Source organism: Mobula birostris, chromosome 25, assembly GCF_030028105.1.
Source record: "Mobula birostris isolate sMobBir1 chromosome 25, sMobBir1.hap1, whole genome shotgun sequence".
Taxonomy (NCBI): domain Eukaryota; kingdom Metazoa; phylum Chordata; class Chondrichthyes; order Myliobatiformes; family Myliobatidae; genus Mobula; species Mobula birostris.
In genome coordinates, this window is record NC_092394.1 from 8,717,391 (window position 1) to 8,738,180 (window position 20,790).

General features: G+C 41.8%; 1 protein-coding gene across 9 annotated transcripts in view; it reads right to left on the reverse strand.

Annotated features, from left to right (window-relative positions):
• Positions 1–392: 392 nt before the first annotated feature.
• Positions 393–20,790, reverse strand: part of trim37 (tripartite motif containing 37) — a 102,954-nt gene continuing 82,556 nt past the window's right edge. For 4 of the 9 annotated variants that reach the window (XM_072242801.1, XM_072242803.1, XM_072242802.1 and 1 more), the window contains one exon: positions 7,368–10,132. In XM_072242801.1, the coding sequence (XP_072098902.1) occupies positions 9,840–10,132 (293 nt within the window). In that variant the 3' untranslated portion in view covers positions 7,368–9,839. Of the gene's footprint in view, positions 627–7,367; positions 10,133–10,460; positions 10,556–13,405; positions 13,464–20,790 lie in introns of those variants that run through there. The other 5 variants (XR_011883104.1, XR_011883103.1, XM_072242805.1 and 2 more) reach the window with 5 other exon arrangements.

A 20,790-nucleotide genomic window follows, 5' to 3' on the forward strand; every position in this document is an offset into this window, starting at 1 on the left:
TGAGAAACCCACTCCATCACGCCTCCTCCAAATCATATTTCAGTACTTCATCTGCAACATGGAAGAGTTGCCAGTGTATAAATGAACTAGACTCTCAACACCAAAAGTTTTCCTTTTTACTAATCAGCCCCAATACCCGCCCCTTTTAATCACATTCTTGCCACAGAAGTCATGGACACAAGAAAGACTGCTCAACAATAAAATATTAAATAACATGACAGGTCAGGAGATTTGATCAGAAAGTGAGAGCAAGAGCAAATCAATGTGACCAATTGAGGCTATTTAAAACATGAATACATCCCATTTTGTTGGCAATATTGCATTCTGGATCACACTCCTGCCAGAGAAAAAAAACTAACATCAATAACATTTTATGATTTGGCTGATTTTATTTTTGTAGGAAAAAAAAAGAGAGCAGCACGGTTAGCACGATGCTTTACAGCACTGGTAATATTTGATTTCCACCAATGTCTGTACACTCTCCCATGACCGTGTGGGTTTCCTCCGGGTGCTCCTGTTTCCTCCCACATTCCGAAGATACAGGGTTAGTAGGTTAATTGGTCACGGGTGTATTTGGGCAGCACAGCCTGTTCAGGCCAGTAAAGGCCTCATAATGTAACATATTCCTAAATTGAAAAGAAAAGCATGATGATGTCATGATTTCCTCTTAAATAATTTTCACTCCATGAGGCCAGATCCATGCCATAGACAGGCTCAACCAAGCAGCAGACTTGCTCGGATGCCATATGCCTGATCTGGCAGTGCTTTGATTAAAAAGTTGTCTTCTTTTACTTTATTCTCGTAATCAGTGCAAACTTGGTCTCAAAGCAGCTCTCTGACACTGCTGTCATGCTGCTTTGCTATGAGTAGGAAGGAGGAGGCTAGATTGTGCCAATTTCCTTCAGCTTGACCTTTACTGAGAAGAAAAAGTGTCAGTAGGAATGTGTATTAACATGCACCAGTCCATTGTGCTGTTCTAAATCCCGAAGACTCAAATCCATGTTACTAGGAAAGAAAGACCCTGCCTTTGTATCATTTCACCATTTTGCTCTAGGTTAGGATAGTAAGAAATAAAGGTGGATCTTTTTCTAGTCATTTTTGCAATCCTGAAAAATAGCTAGCTTCTGGAGGAACACACACATGAGCTGGAGGAATTTAACAAGTCACACTGTATCTATGGAGTGGAATAAACAGGAATGGAAAAGAAGGGTGAGTAGGTAGAGGGGTGTCCTTTTAGAGCAGAGATGAGCAGCAAAGTTTTTAGCCAGAGGATGGTGAATCGTGAATCTGGAATTCATCGCCACAGGCAGCTGTTAAGGCCAAATCATTGTGTATATTTACAGCAGAGGTTGATAGATTCTTTAATCAGGGCGCAAAGGAATACAGGGAGAAAGCACGAGACTGGGGCTGAGAGGGAAAATGGATCAGCCATGATGAAATGGCGGAACAGACTTATTGGGCTAAATGGCCTAATTCTGCTCCTATCTCTTATGGTCTTACGGTAAAGAAAGTTTTTGGCACGTTGGCCTTCATAAAACAAAGTATTGGGTACAGGAGATGGGATGTTATGTTGGGGCTGTATAAGACATTGGTGAGGCCTAATTTGGGAGTATTGTGTGCTGTTTTGGTCACCTACTGTACCTAAAGGAAAGATGTGAATAAGGTTGAAAGGGTACAGAGAAAATTTACAAGGATGTTGCCAGGACTGGAGGAGCTGAGTTATAGAACATAGAAAACCTACAGCACAATACAGTCCCTTCGGCCCACAAAGCTATGCCGAACATGTCCTTACTTCAGAAATTACTTAGGGTTACCCATAGCCCTCTGTTTTTCTAAGCTCCATGTACCTATCCAGGAGTCTCTTAAAAGACTCTATGGTATCGGCCTCCACCACCGTCGCCGGCAGCTCATTCCACGGACTCACCACTCTGAGTAAAAAACTTACCCCTGACATCTCCTCTGTACCTACTTCCAAGCACCTTAAAACTGTGCCCTCTCGTGCTATCCATCTCAGCCCTGGGAAAAAGCCTCTGACCATCCACACGATCAATGCCTCTCATCACCTTCTATACCTCTATCAGGTCACCTCTCATCCTTCATTGCTCCAAGGAAAAGAAGGCTGAGTTCACTCAACCTATTCTCGTAAGGCATGCTCCCCAATCCAGGCAGCATCCTTGTAAATCTCCTCTGCACCCTTTCTATGGTTTTCACATCCTTCCTGTAGCGAGGTGACCAGAACTGAGCACAGTACTCCAAATAGGGTCTGACCAGGGTCCTATATAGCTGTAACATTACCTCTTGGCTCCTAAACTCAATCCCACAACTGATAAAGGCCAAAACCTTATAAAGAAAGATTGAATAGGTTTGGACTTTATTCCCTGGAACGTAGAAGATTAAGGGAATGTTTGATAGAGGTATACAAAATTATATGGGGTATAGATAGGATAAAGAAAAGCAGGCTTTTCTTACTGAGATTGGCTGGGACTACAACTGGAGGTCATGGGGTTAAGGGTGAAAGGTGAAAAAGAACAGGGAGGGAAGCTTCTCTCAGAGAGTCACGGGAGTGTGGAATGAGCTGCCAGTGCAAGTGGTACGTGCAAGTTCAATTTCAACATTTAAGAGAAGTTTGGATAGGTACATGGATGGCTGGAGTATGGTCCAGTGCAGGTCAATGGGACTAAGCTGCTTAAATCGTTCAGCATGGACTAGATGGGCCAAAGGGCCTGTTTCCATGCTGTACTTTTCTCTGACTTGAAAAGAAGCTGGAACAAGGAGGTGGGAAGGGAAGGAGTACAAGCTGGCAGGTGATAGGCGAGACCAGGTAAGGGGGAAGGGTGAGCAGGTGGGGCAAGGAGAAGAAGAAAGAAGCTGGGAGGGGATAGGGAAGAGATAAAGGGCTGAAAAAGGAGGAATTTGATAGGGGAGGGCAGTGGACCATGGAAGAAAGGGAAGGAGGAGGGCAACCAAAGGGAAATAATGGGCTGGTGAGAAGGGAACCAGAATGTTAAGGATGTGGTCCAGGGTAGTTGGAGGCACACGATAGAACAGGCCTAAGTCAGCAAGGGAAAATCTTGCCTGACAAATCTGCTGGAATTATTTGAGGAAATAACAAGCAGGAAAAACAAAGGAGAATTGGTGGATGTTGTGAATTTGGATTTTCAGAAGGCCTTTGACAAGATGCCGCAAATGAGGCTGCCTAGCAAGATAAGAATCTATGGTGTTACAGGAAAGATACTAGCACTAAGAGAGTGTTAGCTGATTAGCAGGAAAAAAAGAGTGGGAATAAAGGGAGCCATGTCTGATTGGCTTCCGGTGACTAGTGGTGTTCTACAGGTGTCAGTGTATGTCAATAATTTGGACGATGGAGTTGATGGCTTTGTGGCCAGGTTTCTGAATGATACTAAGATAGGTGGAGGCGTAGGCAGTGTTGAGGAAGCAGACAGCTGTAGAAGGATTTAGACAGGTTGGGAGACTGAACAAAGAAGTGACAGATGGAATACAGTGTCAGGGAGTGAATGGTCATGCACTTTGGTAGAAGGAATAAAAGCATAGACCATTTTCTAAATGGAGAGGAAATTCTAAAATCTGAGGTACAAAGGGACTTGGAAGTCCACATGCAGAATTTCCTAAAGGTTAACTTGGTGGTGAGGAAGGCAAATGCAATATTCATTTTAAGACTAGAATATAAAAGCAAGGATGTAATGCTGGGACTTTGTGGCCTCACCTGGAGTATTCTGAGCAGCTTTGGTCCCCTTACCTAGGAAAGAATGCACTGACATTTGAGAGAGTCCAGAGGAAGTTCATGAGAATGATTTCAGGATTAAAAGACTTATTGTATGAGGAGCGATTGATGGCCCTGGGCCTGTATTCACTGGAATTTAGAAGAATGACGGGGATTTCATTGAAACCTATTGAATGATCTATTGAAGGTGACAGGTGAAGCCAGGTGAGTGGAAAAGGTAAAGGACTGGAGAGGAAGGAATCCGATAAGAGAGGAGAGTGGAACATAGGAGAAAGGGAAGGAAGGGGAGATCCAGGGGGAGGTTATAGGCAAGTGAGAAGAAGTAAGAGGAGAGTGGGAAAAGAAGTGGGGAGGAGACAGGAAATTGTTTTTAAATGGAAGGAGAAATCGATATTCATGCCATCAGGTTGGAGGCTACCCAGGTGGAATATAAGATTGTGCTCCTCCACGCTGTGGGTAGCCTCATTGTGGCCATGAACTGGCATGTTAGAATGGGAATGGAAATTAGAATTAAGATGTTGGGCTACTGGGAAGTTCCATCTTGATAAAGTGGATGTGGAGAGGATGTTTCCTATAGTGGGGGAGTCTAGGACCAGAGGGGACAGCCTCAGAACATAGGGGCATCCATTTAGAACAGAGATAAGGAGGAATTTCTTTAACTAGAGGGTGGTGAATCTATGGAATTCATTGCCGTAGGTGGCAACAGAGCCAGATCATAGGGTATATTTGAGACAGAAGTTGATAGGTTCTTGATTAGTCTGGGCATGAAGGGATATGGGGAGAAGGCAGGAGATTGACATTGAGAGGAAAATTGGATCAGCCATGATGAAATGGCGGAGCAGACTCAATGGGCCAAATGGCCTAATTCTGCTCCTATATCTTATACAGGCAAGTTCCATTTACTGACAATTCTAGCTGCTTCCTCCAGTGAAATGAAAAATGCATTGGCACCGTCCTAAGCACAGAAGCCCGAACTTGAGTTAACTCTATCAGAACACAGGATAGCCCCAGGGAGACCAGCTCTGATTTACTTAAAAGTTTCTGTAAATTAGCTTTTACATCCTACAAGTTCGTTACACACACACACACAAAAGTAAGATTGTGTCAGCTTTGGGGCAAATATGCCCCCAAAAAACTTCTTCCATTCCTCATTTTGATTTCTCTCACCACTTCTCTTCTCAGTGCCCCATGGTTCTCCTCCTCCTTTCCTTTTGCCCATGGCCCACTGTTCTGTCCCATCAGATTCCTCCCTCTTCAGCCCTTCCCCTCCACTTTTCCCCTCACATGGCTTCACCTATTGCCTGCTTCCACCCCCACCCCCCTTCTTATTCTGGCTCTTCCTCAATTTCCAGCCCTCTGAGTCTATCACCATAGCATGCCTCTTCTCCCCCCCCCCCCCACTTCCGTTCTGAGTCGCAGGGACAGACTCAGTGCCAGAGGCTCTACCACTGTGACTTTCCTGTTAGGTCAAAGCAAACCACACACCTCCACCCCCAACAGTATCCAAAGTGATATTCCTTTTGAAGGGAATGGCCACAGGGGTACTCTGCACTGGTTCCTTAACTTCCTTCTCCTTCCTGACTCTCACCCAGTCTCCTGTGTCCTGCACCTTGGGTGTAACTACCTCTCTGTATTTCCTAGCTATCACTGCCTCAGCCTCCCCCACATGATCTGGGGTTCATCCTTAACATGGATTGTTAGAAGCTGCAGCTGGGTGCACTTCTCACAGTTGTAGTCATCAGGGACACTGGAGGTCTCCCTGCCTTCCCACATCCTGTAAGAGTAGCATTCAGCTATCCTGCCTGATAGCTCAACTGCCCAGCTGAGCAGATATAATGAAGGGGAGGGGGGGACTTAACCTTGAGCTTTTCTTTCCTTTGTTTTTCTGACTGAAGCCTTGAAGAGCTAAAGCCTCACTACCCTGACTGCCCTCTCAGATGACTGCCACCGCGCTTGCCTCGCCTTCCTTTAACTTGCTCTTGCTAATCAATCCCAAACACCGATCGGTTGCTGGTCAAAGATCTTTTTTTGTTTAGTGACCCGCTGCTGCTTTTTCTACTCAGGTAGTGAATGTGATTGAAATCCCCTCCTCTCAAAACTTCTGATGACTCAATATTAAAGTGAGACCCCTGAGCTGGATCTCACAGCAGTAATTAAACCCACCAGGGAATTCTCCCCTCTATCCTCCACCAGTATAAGCTAACGGAAAGCCAGAGCCATGCTTCATCTTACAGATGTTTGAGGGACCCTTGTGGTAAGGAAGGGAAGTCGGGAAGTCAGGTCTGTAAACTTCAGGATAAGGATTAGCTCCAAGGTTTGGGTTGGTCAGGCGCAGCTTCTTAGTGGGGCAGGGAACGTCTCACAGCTCGATGAAGTGCTGTGGCTGGGCACCAAACACCTACCCTACATTGTTCCACCACTGACCTGGCATCATGTATCAAACTTAGAACTTGGAATAGTAGGAATGCTCAGGTCACACCCTCTTACGGGAAGGTTGTGATGAAACTAAGAGGTGGTGGGAGTGCCGGGCAGGTAAAAGGGGGAGATGGTGGTGAAAAAGATTCACAGAAGTTGCCAGGACATTTAGAGCTTCAATTATAAAAGGAGGAACTGCATATGCTGGGACCATTTTGCCTGGAGTGCAGAAGGCTAAGGGGGGAACTCAAGAGGTTTAGAATCTCTGAAGGGACAGTCATCTTACCAGGTTAGGGGAGTTTAAAAACTAGAGGGCATAGGTTTAAAGTGAATGGAAAGATTTAAAAGTGATCCAAGGATAAACTGACTACCCTCCCCCCCCCCCCCCCCCCAACATACACAGCCACAGCTGGTGGGTACATGGAATGAACTAGCAGCACCAAATACAGGTACGTGTGACTAGCTCATGTAGGCATCTTGCTCAGTATGGACAAGTTAAACTGCCTCTGTGCTACACAACTATGACTTTTGAGCACAGCACAGGAACAAGCCTTCGCCCTATCATGCCTACACTGCCCATGATGCCACGACACCTTTACAAACAACTCCACTCTTTACACCACCAAAAAAACTAACCATGTAATTTTATGCGTTCACAGATGTTGAATGCCACTATCACTACTGCAATATCAAAATACAAGCTGTGTTGACAATTCTCTGAGCAAGAATTTTATGACCGCTTCTCAAAGTGGCACAATTTAAATTATGGTGAGGTGTTCCTTGAACATGCCTTCTAACTTTGAGAATGTAGGATACTCCTCACTATCAGAATAGAAACCCAGGGTGAAAATTAGCAAACGAGCAACGTGGCAACTGTAAAGGTGAGACCACAGTAAGTGAACACACTTCCTTAATTAGTGAGAAGGGAATGAAAGAAAAAGGTGTGTGGTAAAATAGGCAATTTATGCAAAGAAAGGCATGAGACTGCACTGAGTTTAAGGAAAGGCAAAGGGAAAAATCAAGCATTAAAACTTCGCAGACACTTCAAAGTCAACTTTATTGGTGTGCAGAGCATCAGGCAGAACAAGGGGTTAGTGAATACTCAAAACTTCTAGAAGGCAGATAAAAGTTGACTGTCACTGTCAGCTATTCAAAACAGCAAAGTGTCAGTACCACATTAGGCAGCATTCTCCTTACCAATTCTTCTCTCACTCTATTGCGCTTTGCTGATTTTCTGGGCAAAGTTCAACACACAAAATGACCCACCCCAGGACCCACTTTCAGAAGTTCTCTAGTGACAAAGCATCACACAAATAAAATTTTCTTTGAAACCATTAACACTTCTGCGTTAAAATTTTGCTTGGCTCATTAGAAACTATACCCAGTTATATCCACCCCGTCGAAGAAACAGAAAATATACCAATAGTTTGCAACACAAGTTTTATTAACAAAAAAGTGCAGAAATGTTATCATGTAAACACAATGGATACAGTATTTAAAATGCAACACTAGATACACATTACAGATAAAGCACAACTTTCTCACAGTATAAGGTACATCACAGTTAGACAGGATGTTGACATGCTTTGCAGGAACTGGGCCCAGGGCACTTGGCGCCACAAGGACGATCCACTCAGTACGACACCTAGTACACAGACAGACTGCCAGCAGTGACTTAGTAGACTTGTTGCTAGATTTCCAAACTCTCTCAATGGCACAGCATTCTCAAAGGAGTGTTGAAGAAATTCACAAACCCTAAATGTGCTCTGTAAAGCAATGTTAGCCAACATTCAATGCATTGCAAAGCATGTCACAGTTGCAGGCTACGCAGAAATGAGGACAAGGCTGCTGAACTACAGTTAAGGTCATGCTGCCAGAGCGAAATGATCACCAATTACCTTTCAAAGAAAGGCTCACAAACATTGAAAACCAAAATAATAACATACCATACTAGTGAGCAGAGAAGTAAAGAGTCCCCCAAAGATTCAAGTATTTTTGACCAACCTAATGGAAAATTCTGGAAAAACCTATTTCTAATATCAGCACCAAATAATGAACACATGCCTGATATATCAGAGTATAATTAAAGAGTGGTCTAGGGCAGAGATATTGTAAACTATAAGTTAATAGAACCCACAGATTTGCCCATCTCTTGGAGAACAGATTATAATGACAGATTGATAAGTGCTGTTTTACACAAAGGCTTTTGGGGTGGGAGCATCAAGCTGATTAGCAAGCAAAACCCAGGCAAGAGATTTCTCTAGATAAAGGCACCAGCTCTTACAGCTTTGCTAATCAATTCCTATCTGAGGAGTTCCCGGAAGAAAGCACTGTTTGACACCAGTAGGGCACAGCTACAAAGAAAAAACACAAAGTGATTGTACCTTCTGTACAGAAACCATTTGGTAGAGAAGGGTTTACTAGTGGGTATCAGAATAGCTGCTTCAGAGCAGAAGCTGAATGAATAAATAAAATGATTTGGAAATAAATTAACATCAAGGAATCTTGTTGGAACTTTTGCTTGAGCGTTTGTGCCAGAAATGATCCTGAACTGAAACAATCAAGTATAAAACAGACCATACAAACAGGACAACTGTAGAACTTTGATACGGTATACTCTGTTTCATTGTCAAGGACTCCAGCTTACTTGTAACATTGCTAACCAGCAGGCTAGTCGCTATAGGGCTTCATTGCACACAAGAGATGCAAGTGATGGAAATACTAGAGACACCTGAAGAGGTACCAGGCGGAGGAGAAATTCTGCACAGAAAATACATACACAGCACCACCACGCAGTAGTACAACAAATCTATGATTTCTGCATTGAGGACAAGAAAGCTGCCCAGTCAAGTCAACATCAGTGGGGTTGACAGGGCAGTATTTAAATTTGCCATTTAGATCATAAATGGCAAAACAACCGAGTACAATGTCACTTTGATAAAATACACCATTAAAGTCAAAAAGCACAAAGGCTCGACTTGCAGAGATCAGTTGGATTACTTTCCTCAATCACCACTCAATTCAGTGTCCGTTGTGTCTGTACAGGTATAATACTGCACATGCTTCTAATCATGAATCTAATGGTCTGAGCTACACAGCAAACACAAAATATAAACTCAATTTATACTAACCAATAATATCTACTGTAGTCCGTCAGTCTAATTATAACAGGTCACTTTACAATCTCAAAGTCATCAGTAGTAAAACACGAGTGGCCTAGATCAAGCAACGACGCCAATAACCTACTCAGTGAATTCACAAGTTCAGCCATTGCTCACAAGTGCAACCAATCCCCTGTTCACCCCCCACCAATCCCCCATCTCAACCTGCCAGGGAAGGCCAAGCCCCTACACGAATAATCGTTAATGTTCAGCTTATGTCAACCAGGGGCAAATAAGAACACGCCAGGGCCCATTCACATGTTTATTCTAATTGTTCTGGGAGCGGTGGACAGCTTGAGGAGGAAATGACCTACCATAACTCCAACAATAAAATGCAGAAGAACTAAAGTTATGAAGGACAGCAAGTCAACTGCTTGGAAAGATGTCTCAACTGCTGCAGAAGGATGGTTTGAAAAGAACAGTAGACAGGGCAGCTACACAGAAACTGCAGGCTGCAAATGTGCCAGAGTCCCAATGTAGAGACCATTACAGTCATAGCTTTGCTGTGCTGATGAGATGGTTTACAGGTTTTTTAAAAAAATATACAACCAGGTACTGGTGAGTGTAATTAATTCTGACCCATTGAAGAAAACAAAATCAGTGCAATGTTTATTGGGAGTTTGCTGTATCAGCACATGGCTGGTGCAGTAGTGTATGAATGATAGGCAAACATTATTTTCACAAGGGATGTTATAGTTTATTTCCCTTAACCTGCTATTAAGGATGGAAACATTTTCAGCAGGTTCCCATTCTTTTCCATGCTTCCACTGCAACTTGGATACAAAATATTTTCCACTGACAAAGTCCTCATGATCTGTGGGGAGAGAGAGAGAGAGACCAGAAATAACTCAGTGGTTAGGTTAAATAACCCACTCTACTTCCTGCCCTGTTGAACTGACTGAGCCCACAGCCCTGTAATTTGGTGCCACTATATAATTTGTCGGCTGGTGGCGCAGTGACATCAGCGCCGGACTCCGGAACGGAGGTTCCCGGGTTCGAATCCAGTCGGGCCGTTCCCGAGTACGCTTTCCATCCGTGCCGGATTGAATGTTGAGATCGCAACTCGACTTCGTAAAATAAAGAAAAATACTGAGAAGTGTCTGTGCAAGGAGTGGCGTGCCACACAGTCTTTCGTTTCGCACCTTGTAAGGCATGAAAATGCCTGATGCTGGCCTCTCAGGCCTGAGTTGACGTCATCACCATCATATATAATTCAACTTCCAATTCCATTCGCCCTCTGCAAAACATCCAAGCACTTCCCCGTAAATTTAACACCAAAAAGAGCTGAATCCAGGGTCTCAAACTAATGTACACTGAATCAGTCCTCAATATATAATAAATAACAATACCCAAGTTTACATACACACACATAACAGCTTTTTTGGGCAAGTACTTTTCTGTGTGTAGCATCTGCAGCACTGGATCTCAGCAAGAACCAAGTTTCTTCAGAGGTGGCATGACACTGTGCAAATTAACTTTCACATTTGCCTACATTAATGCCAAATGTGCTTTCCAAACAATAGACTGTAAAACGATTTGCATTTATATAGTGGATCGTCCTTAGGCTCTCCACAGGAATCTATTCAGACAAAAATTGACACTAAGCCAAAAAGGAAGGCAAACTTATTTTCAGTTTAAAAGGATACAGCCATTTGGCCCATTGGGAGCAATCCTTCCCACTGTTTCTGACATCACCTTTCACAATCTCAGACTATTTTATAGCATATTACATCCTATGGAAGCACTGTTGGGACAGGGGGTAGATTTCGAGAGGCAGTTTAATGGAGGATTTCGGGTATGTGGATCATGTTCAGGGCACCCCAGTACTGTGGTGAGCAAAAGAAAAATACTTGAGGGGGGATATACAGGCTTTGGAGGCAGTGCAGAGAGGAGGTTCACCAGGTTGATTCCAGGGATGAAGGGGTTAACCTATGAGGAGAGATTGAGTCACCTGGGACTGTACTCTCTGGAGTTCAGAAGAATGAGAGGATCTTATTGAAATACACAAAATTTTGAAAGGGATAGATAAGATAGAAGTAGGAAAGCCGTTTCCATTGCTAGGTGAGACTAGAACTAGGGACATTGCCTCAAGATTCAGGAGAGATTTAGGACGGAGATGAGGAGAAACTTTTTCTCCCAGAGAGTGGCGAATCTGTGGAATTCTCTGCCCAGGGAAGCAGTTGAGGCTTCCTCACTAAGTGTATTTAAGATACAGTTAGATAAGTTTTTACATAGTAAGGGAATTAAGGGTTATGGGGAAAAGGCAGGTAGATGGAGCTGAGTTTATGGACAGATCAGCCATGATCTTATTGAATGGTGGGGCAGGCTCGATGGGCTGGATGGCCTACTCCTGCTCCTATTTCTTATGTTCTTATGTAAAAGAGGTCAGGATTCACCAAAGGTGAAAGATGAAGGAAGAATTCTTTGGGAGGAAGTAAATTGTGAAGAAAATGTGCAGTAAGGATCAAACACATGGACAGGAATTTTAAAAGCATTGACATCACTGGGCTTCACTCAGTCACTGAATAATGGGGAGACTGCTGTGGAAGTCGCCGAGTTACAAGACAGCAAGGTTGAACATGAATTCATACTTGTGCCTGGCCAGACTAGGAGGGAACTATCAGAGACATGGATGAGGCTTTCAACCTCATCAAAAATGGGTTATAATTACTGAAAGGTAGTTATAAAGTCCCAGATCATGGTTAACAAGACAGCATGATTGCAGATTTTGATTTAGCCTGGCCAGACAGGCACCAAGGCTTCAGCAGAGGCATTAGTTTCCCAGTGTTTAAATAAGAAATCTTGGAGCACTCAGTGGAGGTTGAGGAATAAGTTTAGAGCTGTAGGATGTGAGGGGTGGGATTGCATACCATCAGCATACAGGTGGAACCTGATGAGTTTTCAGATGGTGGTGCTAAAGCAGGAGCTCATACATGAGAAATCAGAAGGCCACAAGATAGAGCCTCAGATATTGTACAAAGTGGAAGAGATGTCATTGCTAAAAGCTCACGGGCAATGGCCAATTAAAGAAGAATGGTTCTGGATCTCAAAGCATGGTTTTCTACAGATGCTGCTTGAAATGCTGAATATTTTTGTTTCACGTTAAGGACAATTCAGGTGGACAGTAGAGCTTTGAATTCAGGGCAAACTTTTGAGAGATGGAAGATGAGTCAGAACAGAAGAATAACATGGGGCTCAGGCAGTGCCAATTGTGAGATTAGCAGAAAGCAGGTAATGGGGAAAATAGTACAGCTGTCACAGTACCCTGTATGTATACGCTATTTGGATTAGGGCAAATTCAATACCGTAACTATAATATCAGGGAATTCACAACTGATTCAAGAATCTGAGGTAAGAGAAATCCAACACAAGGTTTCTCTTTGCGGAATAGGCAAGAGCAGACACAAAGTGGAACAGAGGGAAACTGCAAATAATAGCTAGCATGGAGGAATTTTTGAGGAGAGGGGTGGGTGGGCCAGAACAGGAAAAGTTGACAGATGGTCATCATTTTAGTGACGAGAAAAACAAGTGGGACCATCACCCAACAGGTATACAATCTTAATCTTGGTGATAGATGCTCCGAAAATCTTCCCACTGGAGTCAAAAGTATAGTGAGGAGTTTAAAACAATTTGTTGAAGGTGGTTATGTTTTCACTATTCCAAAGTGAATAGGGAATGTGCAGCTTACAGTTTGAGAGCAAGAAATGAAAGCATTAGTCTAGGGAGATCTGTCAGGAATGGTTACACCAGCTTTACAACGCAAATGCTCAAGTGTGTGTTTGGTGTTAAAAGTATTTAAATGGGTGGGGATTTACAGAGGAGAATGACTAATAACGGAGAGCTTAAGGATTTTACTGATGACAAGGACACATCAAAAAGAAGTGATTAAGCACAGGCTTTGAAGACCAAAAGCCAGATCATCCTGAATATAGACAGTGCACTGCATTTAAAAGTGTCTCGAGGGAATAGCTCTCTCCATTTTAAAATGTCACAAAAACAATGCAAAATCTTTTTTTTTCCCCAGCATGTTGGACAGTACTGGGCACCAGAGAAGGAGCTTAAAATAATCACAAATAGCTGCACTTACCACTCATTTTTTTCTCCAGTGACAAAATTTGCGCTGTCAGAATTGCCCAAATCACCTGCTAAAAAAAAATGCATCTCAATTTCCTTCTGCAGATACAACCTTCATCATTCATCAGCTTGGCAGGCAGAGGAAAATGGGTCATGAGTGTCCCTGTGGTTTGAAAGGTCAGCACAACTTGTTGGAGGCACATCCTTTGGTGATGAGCCAAGGACACAACCAAAGACACTCATTACTCACGCAAGAGCAGCTCTAGTTACAACTTTATTGTATAGACACAAAATGCTGAAATGGTGAGCATAAAATATTAAATCTTTTCCTTGTTTAGAGCAGGTATACCCCCCTCCTTCACCATTGTACAATTCTCAACAGAAGATTATGATAACATTTGTTCATCCCCACCCACCCCAAACCCCATTGGCACTGACTGCAGTTTTTAAAATTCAGGAACGCATGTGTCACTGCTAACAAGATCAACGTTTATTGCACAGCTCTAATAGTCTTTGAAAGTGGAAGTGATGGCTGCCGTTCTTGTAAAGATGCTTTCTGGTGTTTTTCAATATAGGTTGAATACCCCTTATCCTAAATCCAAAAACCTCCAACATCCAAAATTTTTTTTGAGCACTGACGTGGTGTCACAAGTAGAAAATTTCACAAGATGCTGGAAAGGTTCCGGGGTGCTGTGCAGGTCTCTGCGTATCACAGCCAGTTGTGTAAGGAATAGAAGTTAGTGATAAGCAGAAAAGCACTGCATACAACGAAAACAAAGATCTTGATTGTGTTTTGAAAGAGTGGATTCATCATCGGACTGAACACATGCCGTTTAACAGTACGCTGATCATGATACGAGCGAAAATCTATCACAAAAATTGAAGGTAATTGTTTCATGCACAAAGTTGCTTAAAGTATCACATAAAACTACCCCCTCCTCCTGTGGTAACTGCTGTGGAATGGGTGGCTGTTTGAAATTGATGGTGGATATGAAGCCAATCGTAGCACTGAAAACAGGTAAATAACGTGTTCAGGAGTGGTCCAGACTGTACTTAGACTTCAGGCTGTTCTTTGAGCTTTATACCAGCTATGTAAGTAAATAGATTTTATATTTATAGTTGGGTATCATCCCCAAGGTATCTCACTATATAGACGCAAATATTCCATTTTGGATAAGAGATGCTCAACCTGTAGTAATTTCTAAAGTTCAAGTCAAAAATAAAGGAAAAGTGATGCATTTCTAAGTTAGGAAATGAGGTTTGGTGGGGTAAACAGCAAATACAATATTCCTGTATCACTGACGCCCTTGAATTTGTTGGAGGTGCTGTCCAAGTAGCTTGCCATGTAACTTCAGTAAACTTGTAGATGAAACCACAAAGTGATGACAAGTCAGTAAAGTGAACCTTGGTCCTTAATGGCACTTGACCTTTTCATAATGTTGCTGAAGCTACACTCATCTGAACAAAGCATTCCACTGCACTCTTTACTCACATCCTGCAGAAGCTGGATTGGCATTTTGGAAGCTGGAGTTTAGTCACCTTAGAATATCCCACCTCTAATGCAGGGGTTCCCAACCCTTTTTATGCCATGGATCCCTACCATTAACTGAGGAGTCTGTGGAGCCCTAATGTACTCTTGTTGTTTCTCTCCACGCCTGTGGCGTATTGGGCAGCAACCTTGCCATTTCTTTAAGATTTGTCTGTTTTTTTTTAACAAGGCAGAGTTGCTAGCTCGACGCTCAACTCAGCATGAATGGAAAACGCGCAAAGGATGGGGGGACTTCCGGGTCATCAAGGGAATGGCGGCGTAAGGAAAAGGTCTCTCGACAAAAAAGAAGGTAAACTGCCCCATAATCGAATTTAGACAAATACTTAATATTGCATAACTATATTAATAAAAGGGGCAAGGATGATGTCTAGGAACAAGATTAAAAAGTCCGCTCCGAAGGCTGATAAACATAAAGAGACGCAGCAAGGCGACGGGCCTAGCTCCCCCACAGCAAGCCAGGACGGAGATAATGAGGGGGAAATCGGTGACTCTGTCCTTGATTCTCGGAGAGATTCGCGAGTTCCGACAAGATAACAGCAAACAGCTGTAAGATATTAAAGGAGAAATAGTAAAAACTAACTTGCGGATAGATGAAGCCGAAGGGAGGATTGTTGGAATTGAAGAGAAGCTACAAAACGCAGAGGAGGTGATAGCAGAAATGCTGAAGCTGCAAGACCAGCTCCAGTGGAAACTAACAGATCAAGAAGGCCGCTCGAGAAGGGAAAATGTGAGGATTTACGGAGTTCCCGAAGGAACTGAAGGTAAACCCGGATTGATGATTCCCTTCGTGGAGAAGCTACTTAGAGGGAACCTTGATATACCGGCCGCAAAAGACCTACAGATAGAAAGAGCTCACCGCGCGTTGGCACCACAGCCTCCAGCAGGCGCCCAGCCCAGATTGATTCTGGTCAGATTTCTCAGTTACAGAACGAAGGAAGAGGTGCTTGAAAGGGCATGGCAAAAGAAAGGTTTCATGTGGAACAACTGTAAAATCAGTTTAGACCACGACTATGCACTGGGGATTCTTGCCAGACGGAAGGAATATGTGGAAACATGGAGGGTCCTGAAGGAAAACAACATCAGATTCCAGAGCTCGGCTGAGAGTCCTGAAGGAAAACAACATCAGATTCCAGAGCTCGGCTGAGAGTCTTTTACGACGAAGGGACAAAAACTTACGCTACAGTGGAGGAGGCAACATTGGACCTGGCGGACCGGGGACTACCTATTAAAGTTATCACCCAACCGGAGTCGCTACTGGAGAGGATTCGGCAGAAGTCGTGGCAGTTAGTGCGGCGAGGACGCTCCACTCGAACCAGAGTGTCAAACTACAAGGAAAAGCTGCAAATATTCAGACGCGAATGTACAGAGAGCACAGATTAAGAGAAATGACTGAAAAGAGTAAATCGCACTTAAAGGTAAAATGAAAACTGGTAACTGAAAATAAACTAGACGGAATAACTTGAATGATAGCAATATGGTCGAGACATAAATAGGAGAAAATTCTCTATGATTATTCAAACTGCTGAGGGCCCTCTAACACAGGGTGAAGATAGAGGTTATCCCTCTGAACTGAGGCGGGTCGGTGCTCAGCCTCACTGTGGGAAGTCGGGAAAAATTTTCAAATGTTGCACGTTCAAAAATGTCTAGGGTGTGGTTATACGTCTTGGTTTACTGTTGAGAAGGGATTGCTTACTGTTTGGTTAGAAAAGGAGAGTGTTTTTTTTCTACTAGAGAAAAATGCAAACTGAATTGGTAAAAATAATTTCCTATAATGTTAATGGGGTTTTGAATCCAATTAAAAGAAATAAGATTATGTCTAAATTGAAAAAAGAGAGGGCACAAATAGCTTTCCTCCAGGAAACACATATGAGCCAATCTGAACATGGAAAATTAAAAAGAATGGGCTTTAAGCATGTATTTTATTCATCATATAAATTGAGTCACAAAAGAGGAGTAGCTACTTTAATATCAAGTACTCTTAATTATGAACATATTTCAGAGACTAGAGACAAAGAAGGACGGTTCGTAAAAATCACAGGAAGAATAGAAGGTACAGAAATAACATTGCTGAATGTTTATGCTCCTCCAGGTTGTGAATGGTCATTTTATAGACACATTTTTGACCTAATGGTCAGTTCTCAAGGGGTAGTAATTTGTGGAGGGGATTTTAATATTAGATTAAATCCTATATTAGATTCTTCAAGAATAGTTACTCAGAATAAACCTCTGACTCGGAAAGTGAATTCATTGATGGAGGAGTTGGGAATTATAGATGTCTGGAGGGAATTACACCCTACTAGTAAAGATTATACATATTACTCTTTCTCTCATTCAGCCTATTCAAGGATAGACTATTTCTTTATCTTTAATACAGATAGACTCAGGATAAAAAACTGTAATATTGCAACAATTGATCTGTCGGATCATAGCCCAGTCTCTACGTCTCTAATCCTGGAAAGGAAAATGAGGAAAACACTATGGAGGCTAAACTCACATATACTCAATAACCCGAAAGTAATGGAGAGACTAAGGGGAGAAATCAAAGAATATCTAGACCTTAATGACACGGGAGAAACATCACCAGTGATCTTATGGGATACATTGAAAGCTGTACTGAGAGGGAAAATTATTTCCATTACCACTCACATGAAAAAAATCAATGCACAAAAATTAGCAGACCTTCAAGGAAAATTAAAACAACTTCAAGTTGTAGATAGCAACAAAAGTAATTCAAATCAAAAACAGGAAATTAGGAAATTGCAAAGTGAAATTGACGATATTTATACGTTGGAAACTCAAAGAAATTTTCTTTACCTGAGACAAAAGAATTTTCTTTACCCGAGACAAAAGAATTATGAAGTAGGAGGTAAATCAGCTAGATTATTAGCATATAAATTACGAAAACAACAAGCAGACAATACAATTCATAAAATAAAGAATCCAAAGACAAAGCTTGTGGAGAGTACAATAGGAAAAATTCAAGAGAGTTTTGAAACATATTATCGAGAGCTGTACTCCCAACCCCGGGCCCCCAATGAGCCCTATATAGACAGTGTATTGAATTTTTTAGATCTACCTAAACTTACAGATTTACAAAATGAAAGTTTATTAGAACCAGTAACTGTCAAAGAACTGAACGTGGCCATCTCTAGGTTAAAGGCTGGAAAGTCCCCGGGTTCTGATGGGTTTACCTCAGAGTGGTACAAGTCCCTGAAGACACACTTAGCCCCATTACTACTTAACACCTTTAATTGGATCTTGCAGAGAGGAGAAACTCCACCTTCCTGGAGAGAAGCGATTATTTCAGTTATTCCTAAAGAGGGTAAAGATAAACTAGAATGTGGCAATTATCAGCCAATTAGTGTTCTTAATTTAGATTACAAACTATTTACAGCTATATTAGCGCGCAGATTGAAAAAGCTTTTACCTGGCCTAATCCATTTAGACCAGACTGGATTTATTCAACGAAGACAAACACAGGACAACATAAGGAGGACTCTGCACATATTAGAACAGGTTAATAAGAACGAGACAGAGACAATGGTAGTAGGATTGGACGCTGAGAAAGCTTTTGATTCGGTTAGTTGGGCATTCCTATACAGAGTGTTAGGAAGATTCGGCTTTCAAGAAAAGTTTATTAAAGTAATCCAGACTCTATATGACAGCCCTACAGCCCGAATTAAGATAAATGGGGACCTCTCTGACTCCTTCATCTTAGAGAGAGGCACTAGACAGGGATGCCCAATTTCTCCTCTCCTTTTTGCGCTATGTATTGAACCGCTTGCCCAACTAATAAGACAGAGCGAAATCGTAAAAGGTATCAAGGTGGCAGGGATTGAACAGAAAGTGGCGTTATTCGCAGATGATGTTTTGGTCTATCTGAGTAAACCAGAAAAATCATTTATAGGATTGTTTACACTGTTGGATGACTTTGGGAAAATATCAGGTTATAAAATAAATGTAAAGAAAACGCAGGTTATGTCCCTAAATTATACACCATCCAAAAAATTGCAGGATACATATGATCTTAAGTGGGAAGCTAAATCATTAAAATATTTAGGAATAACCCTGCCGAAGGATCTTTCAACACTGTCACAGGTAAATTATGGGCCATTAATCTCAGAGATAAAAGCAGATATGCATAGATGGAATCTTATCCCCTTTTTAAATTTAAATTCAAGGATAAATACTATAAAGATGAATATTCTTCCTCGGTTATTGTATCTTTTCCGTACTTTACCGGTGGAGGTGGATGATAATCAATTCAGGGAATGGGACAAATGGATTTCCCGCTTCACTTGGCAAGGAAAGAAACCTAGAATTCGATATAACACCTTACAGTTAGGGAAGGAAGGAGGAGGTATGGTTCTTCCTTGCCTGAGAAATTATTTTTATAATCCCTCTGTTATATTGGTGTAATAGGGAATATAAGGCTAGATGGAAGGAAATAGAATTTGGATTAGTTGACAGTTTTCCTCTTCAGGCCTCAATAGCTGACAAAGGATTGATGGCCCAGTTGGAAAAATTTAAAAACGCTTGGATAAATCTTACATTAAAAGTATGGCAGAAGGTGGTTAATTCATGTGGAATTAATAACATGTTAAAACTCTTTAGATGGTGTGCATATGATACTGAATTCCTTCCCAACAGAGGAGATAAAAGATTTGAGCTATGGATAAAGAAAGGTCTTACAACCTACCTCTCATTTATAGATAAAAGAGTATTACAAAGTTTCCAAATCCTGCAGGACAAACATGGCCTAGAACATAATGACTTTTTTTTTTTTTAGGTACCTTCAAGTACGAAACTATGTTAACCAGAGTTGTAGATATACAGACCTATCAACAGTAGAATTAGAATTTTTCAAGATTCTGAATTCGGCTTGCAGTTCAATACCTAGTAAATCAGTTTCTCGATTATATAATGCACTCTCCCATGCTAAAAATGTAAATACACTGTATATTAAAGAGAAGTGGGAGAAAGAAGCAGGGTTGGTACTTTCAGAGGAGGCTTGGGAGAAAATCTGCAGCTTTCAATGGTCCTCGACTAATTCTTTGACTTGGAGAGAACATTGTTGGAAAAACATTATAAGATACTTCAAGACCCCATATCAGGAAAAATATAAAGATACAAATGCGATGTGTTGGAGAAGGTGCGGCTCCATGGAGGCAAATCATTTTCATATTTTTTGGGATTGCCCTAAATTAAGTCTATTTTGGGAAGGTATTCATAGAACATTAGTTAAAGTACTTAGGTCTCAGATACCTCTGAACTTTGAGACGCTCTATTTGGGGCATGTATTGTTTCTTGAACAGAAGGAAGATATAAAGTTGCTGCAGGCCCTCTTAGCGGCAAGTAAGAAATCAATCACTAGAAAATGGCTAAATCCAATACCACCTACATTAGAAGATTGGTACGAAATTATCTTGGAAATATTTAAAATGGAAAAGTTGACTTACTCCCTGAGAACTCAAAAAGAAAAATTTTATCAAATCTGGAATAAATGGATTGAATATATAACCCCAATGCGAGCAGACTTTAGATGACTCTCCTAATGATTTATACTACTCTTCTCATCAACACAGTAATATTGCTAACGTAAGCACCCCTAGTCTAAATGTTTGTTTTTTTTGTTTTCTTTTGGAAAATAGAGAATTAACACAAGTAAAGGGAAAGATTTGGGAAAGGGATAAAAAAATGAAAAAATTAAGTAAATAAGTTCATAGGAATTGGATAATTATGTCTGCGGGCAGGAGCAAGCATAAACAAATTAGGATATAAACACCCACAATAGTTGATACATAGGCTTATACACAACATTTTGGACCAGTGGAAATGGTCCAGAAGGG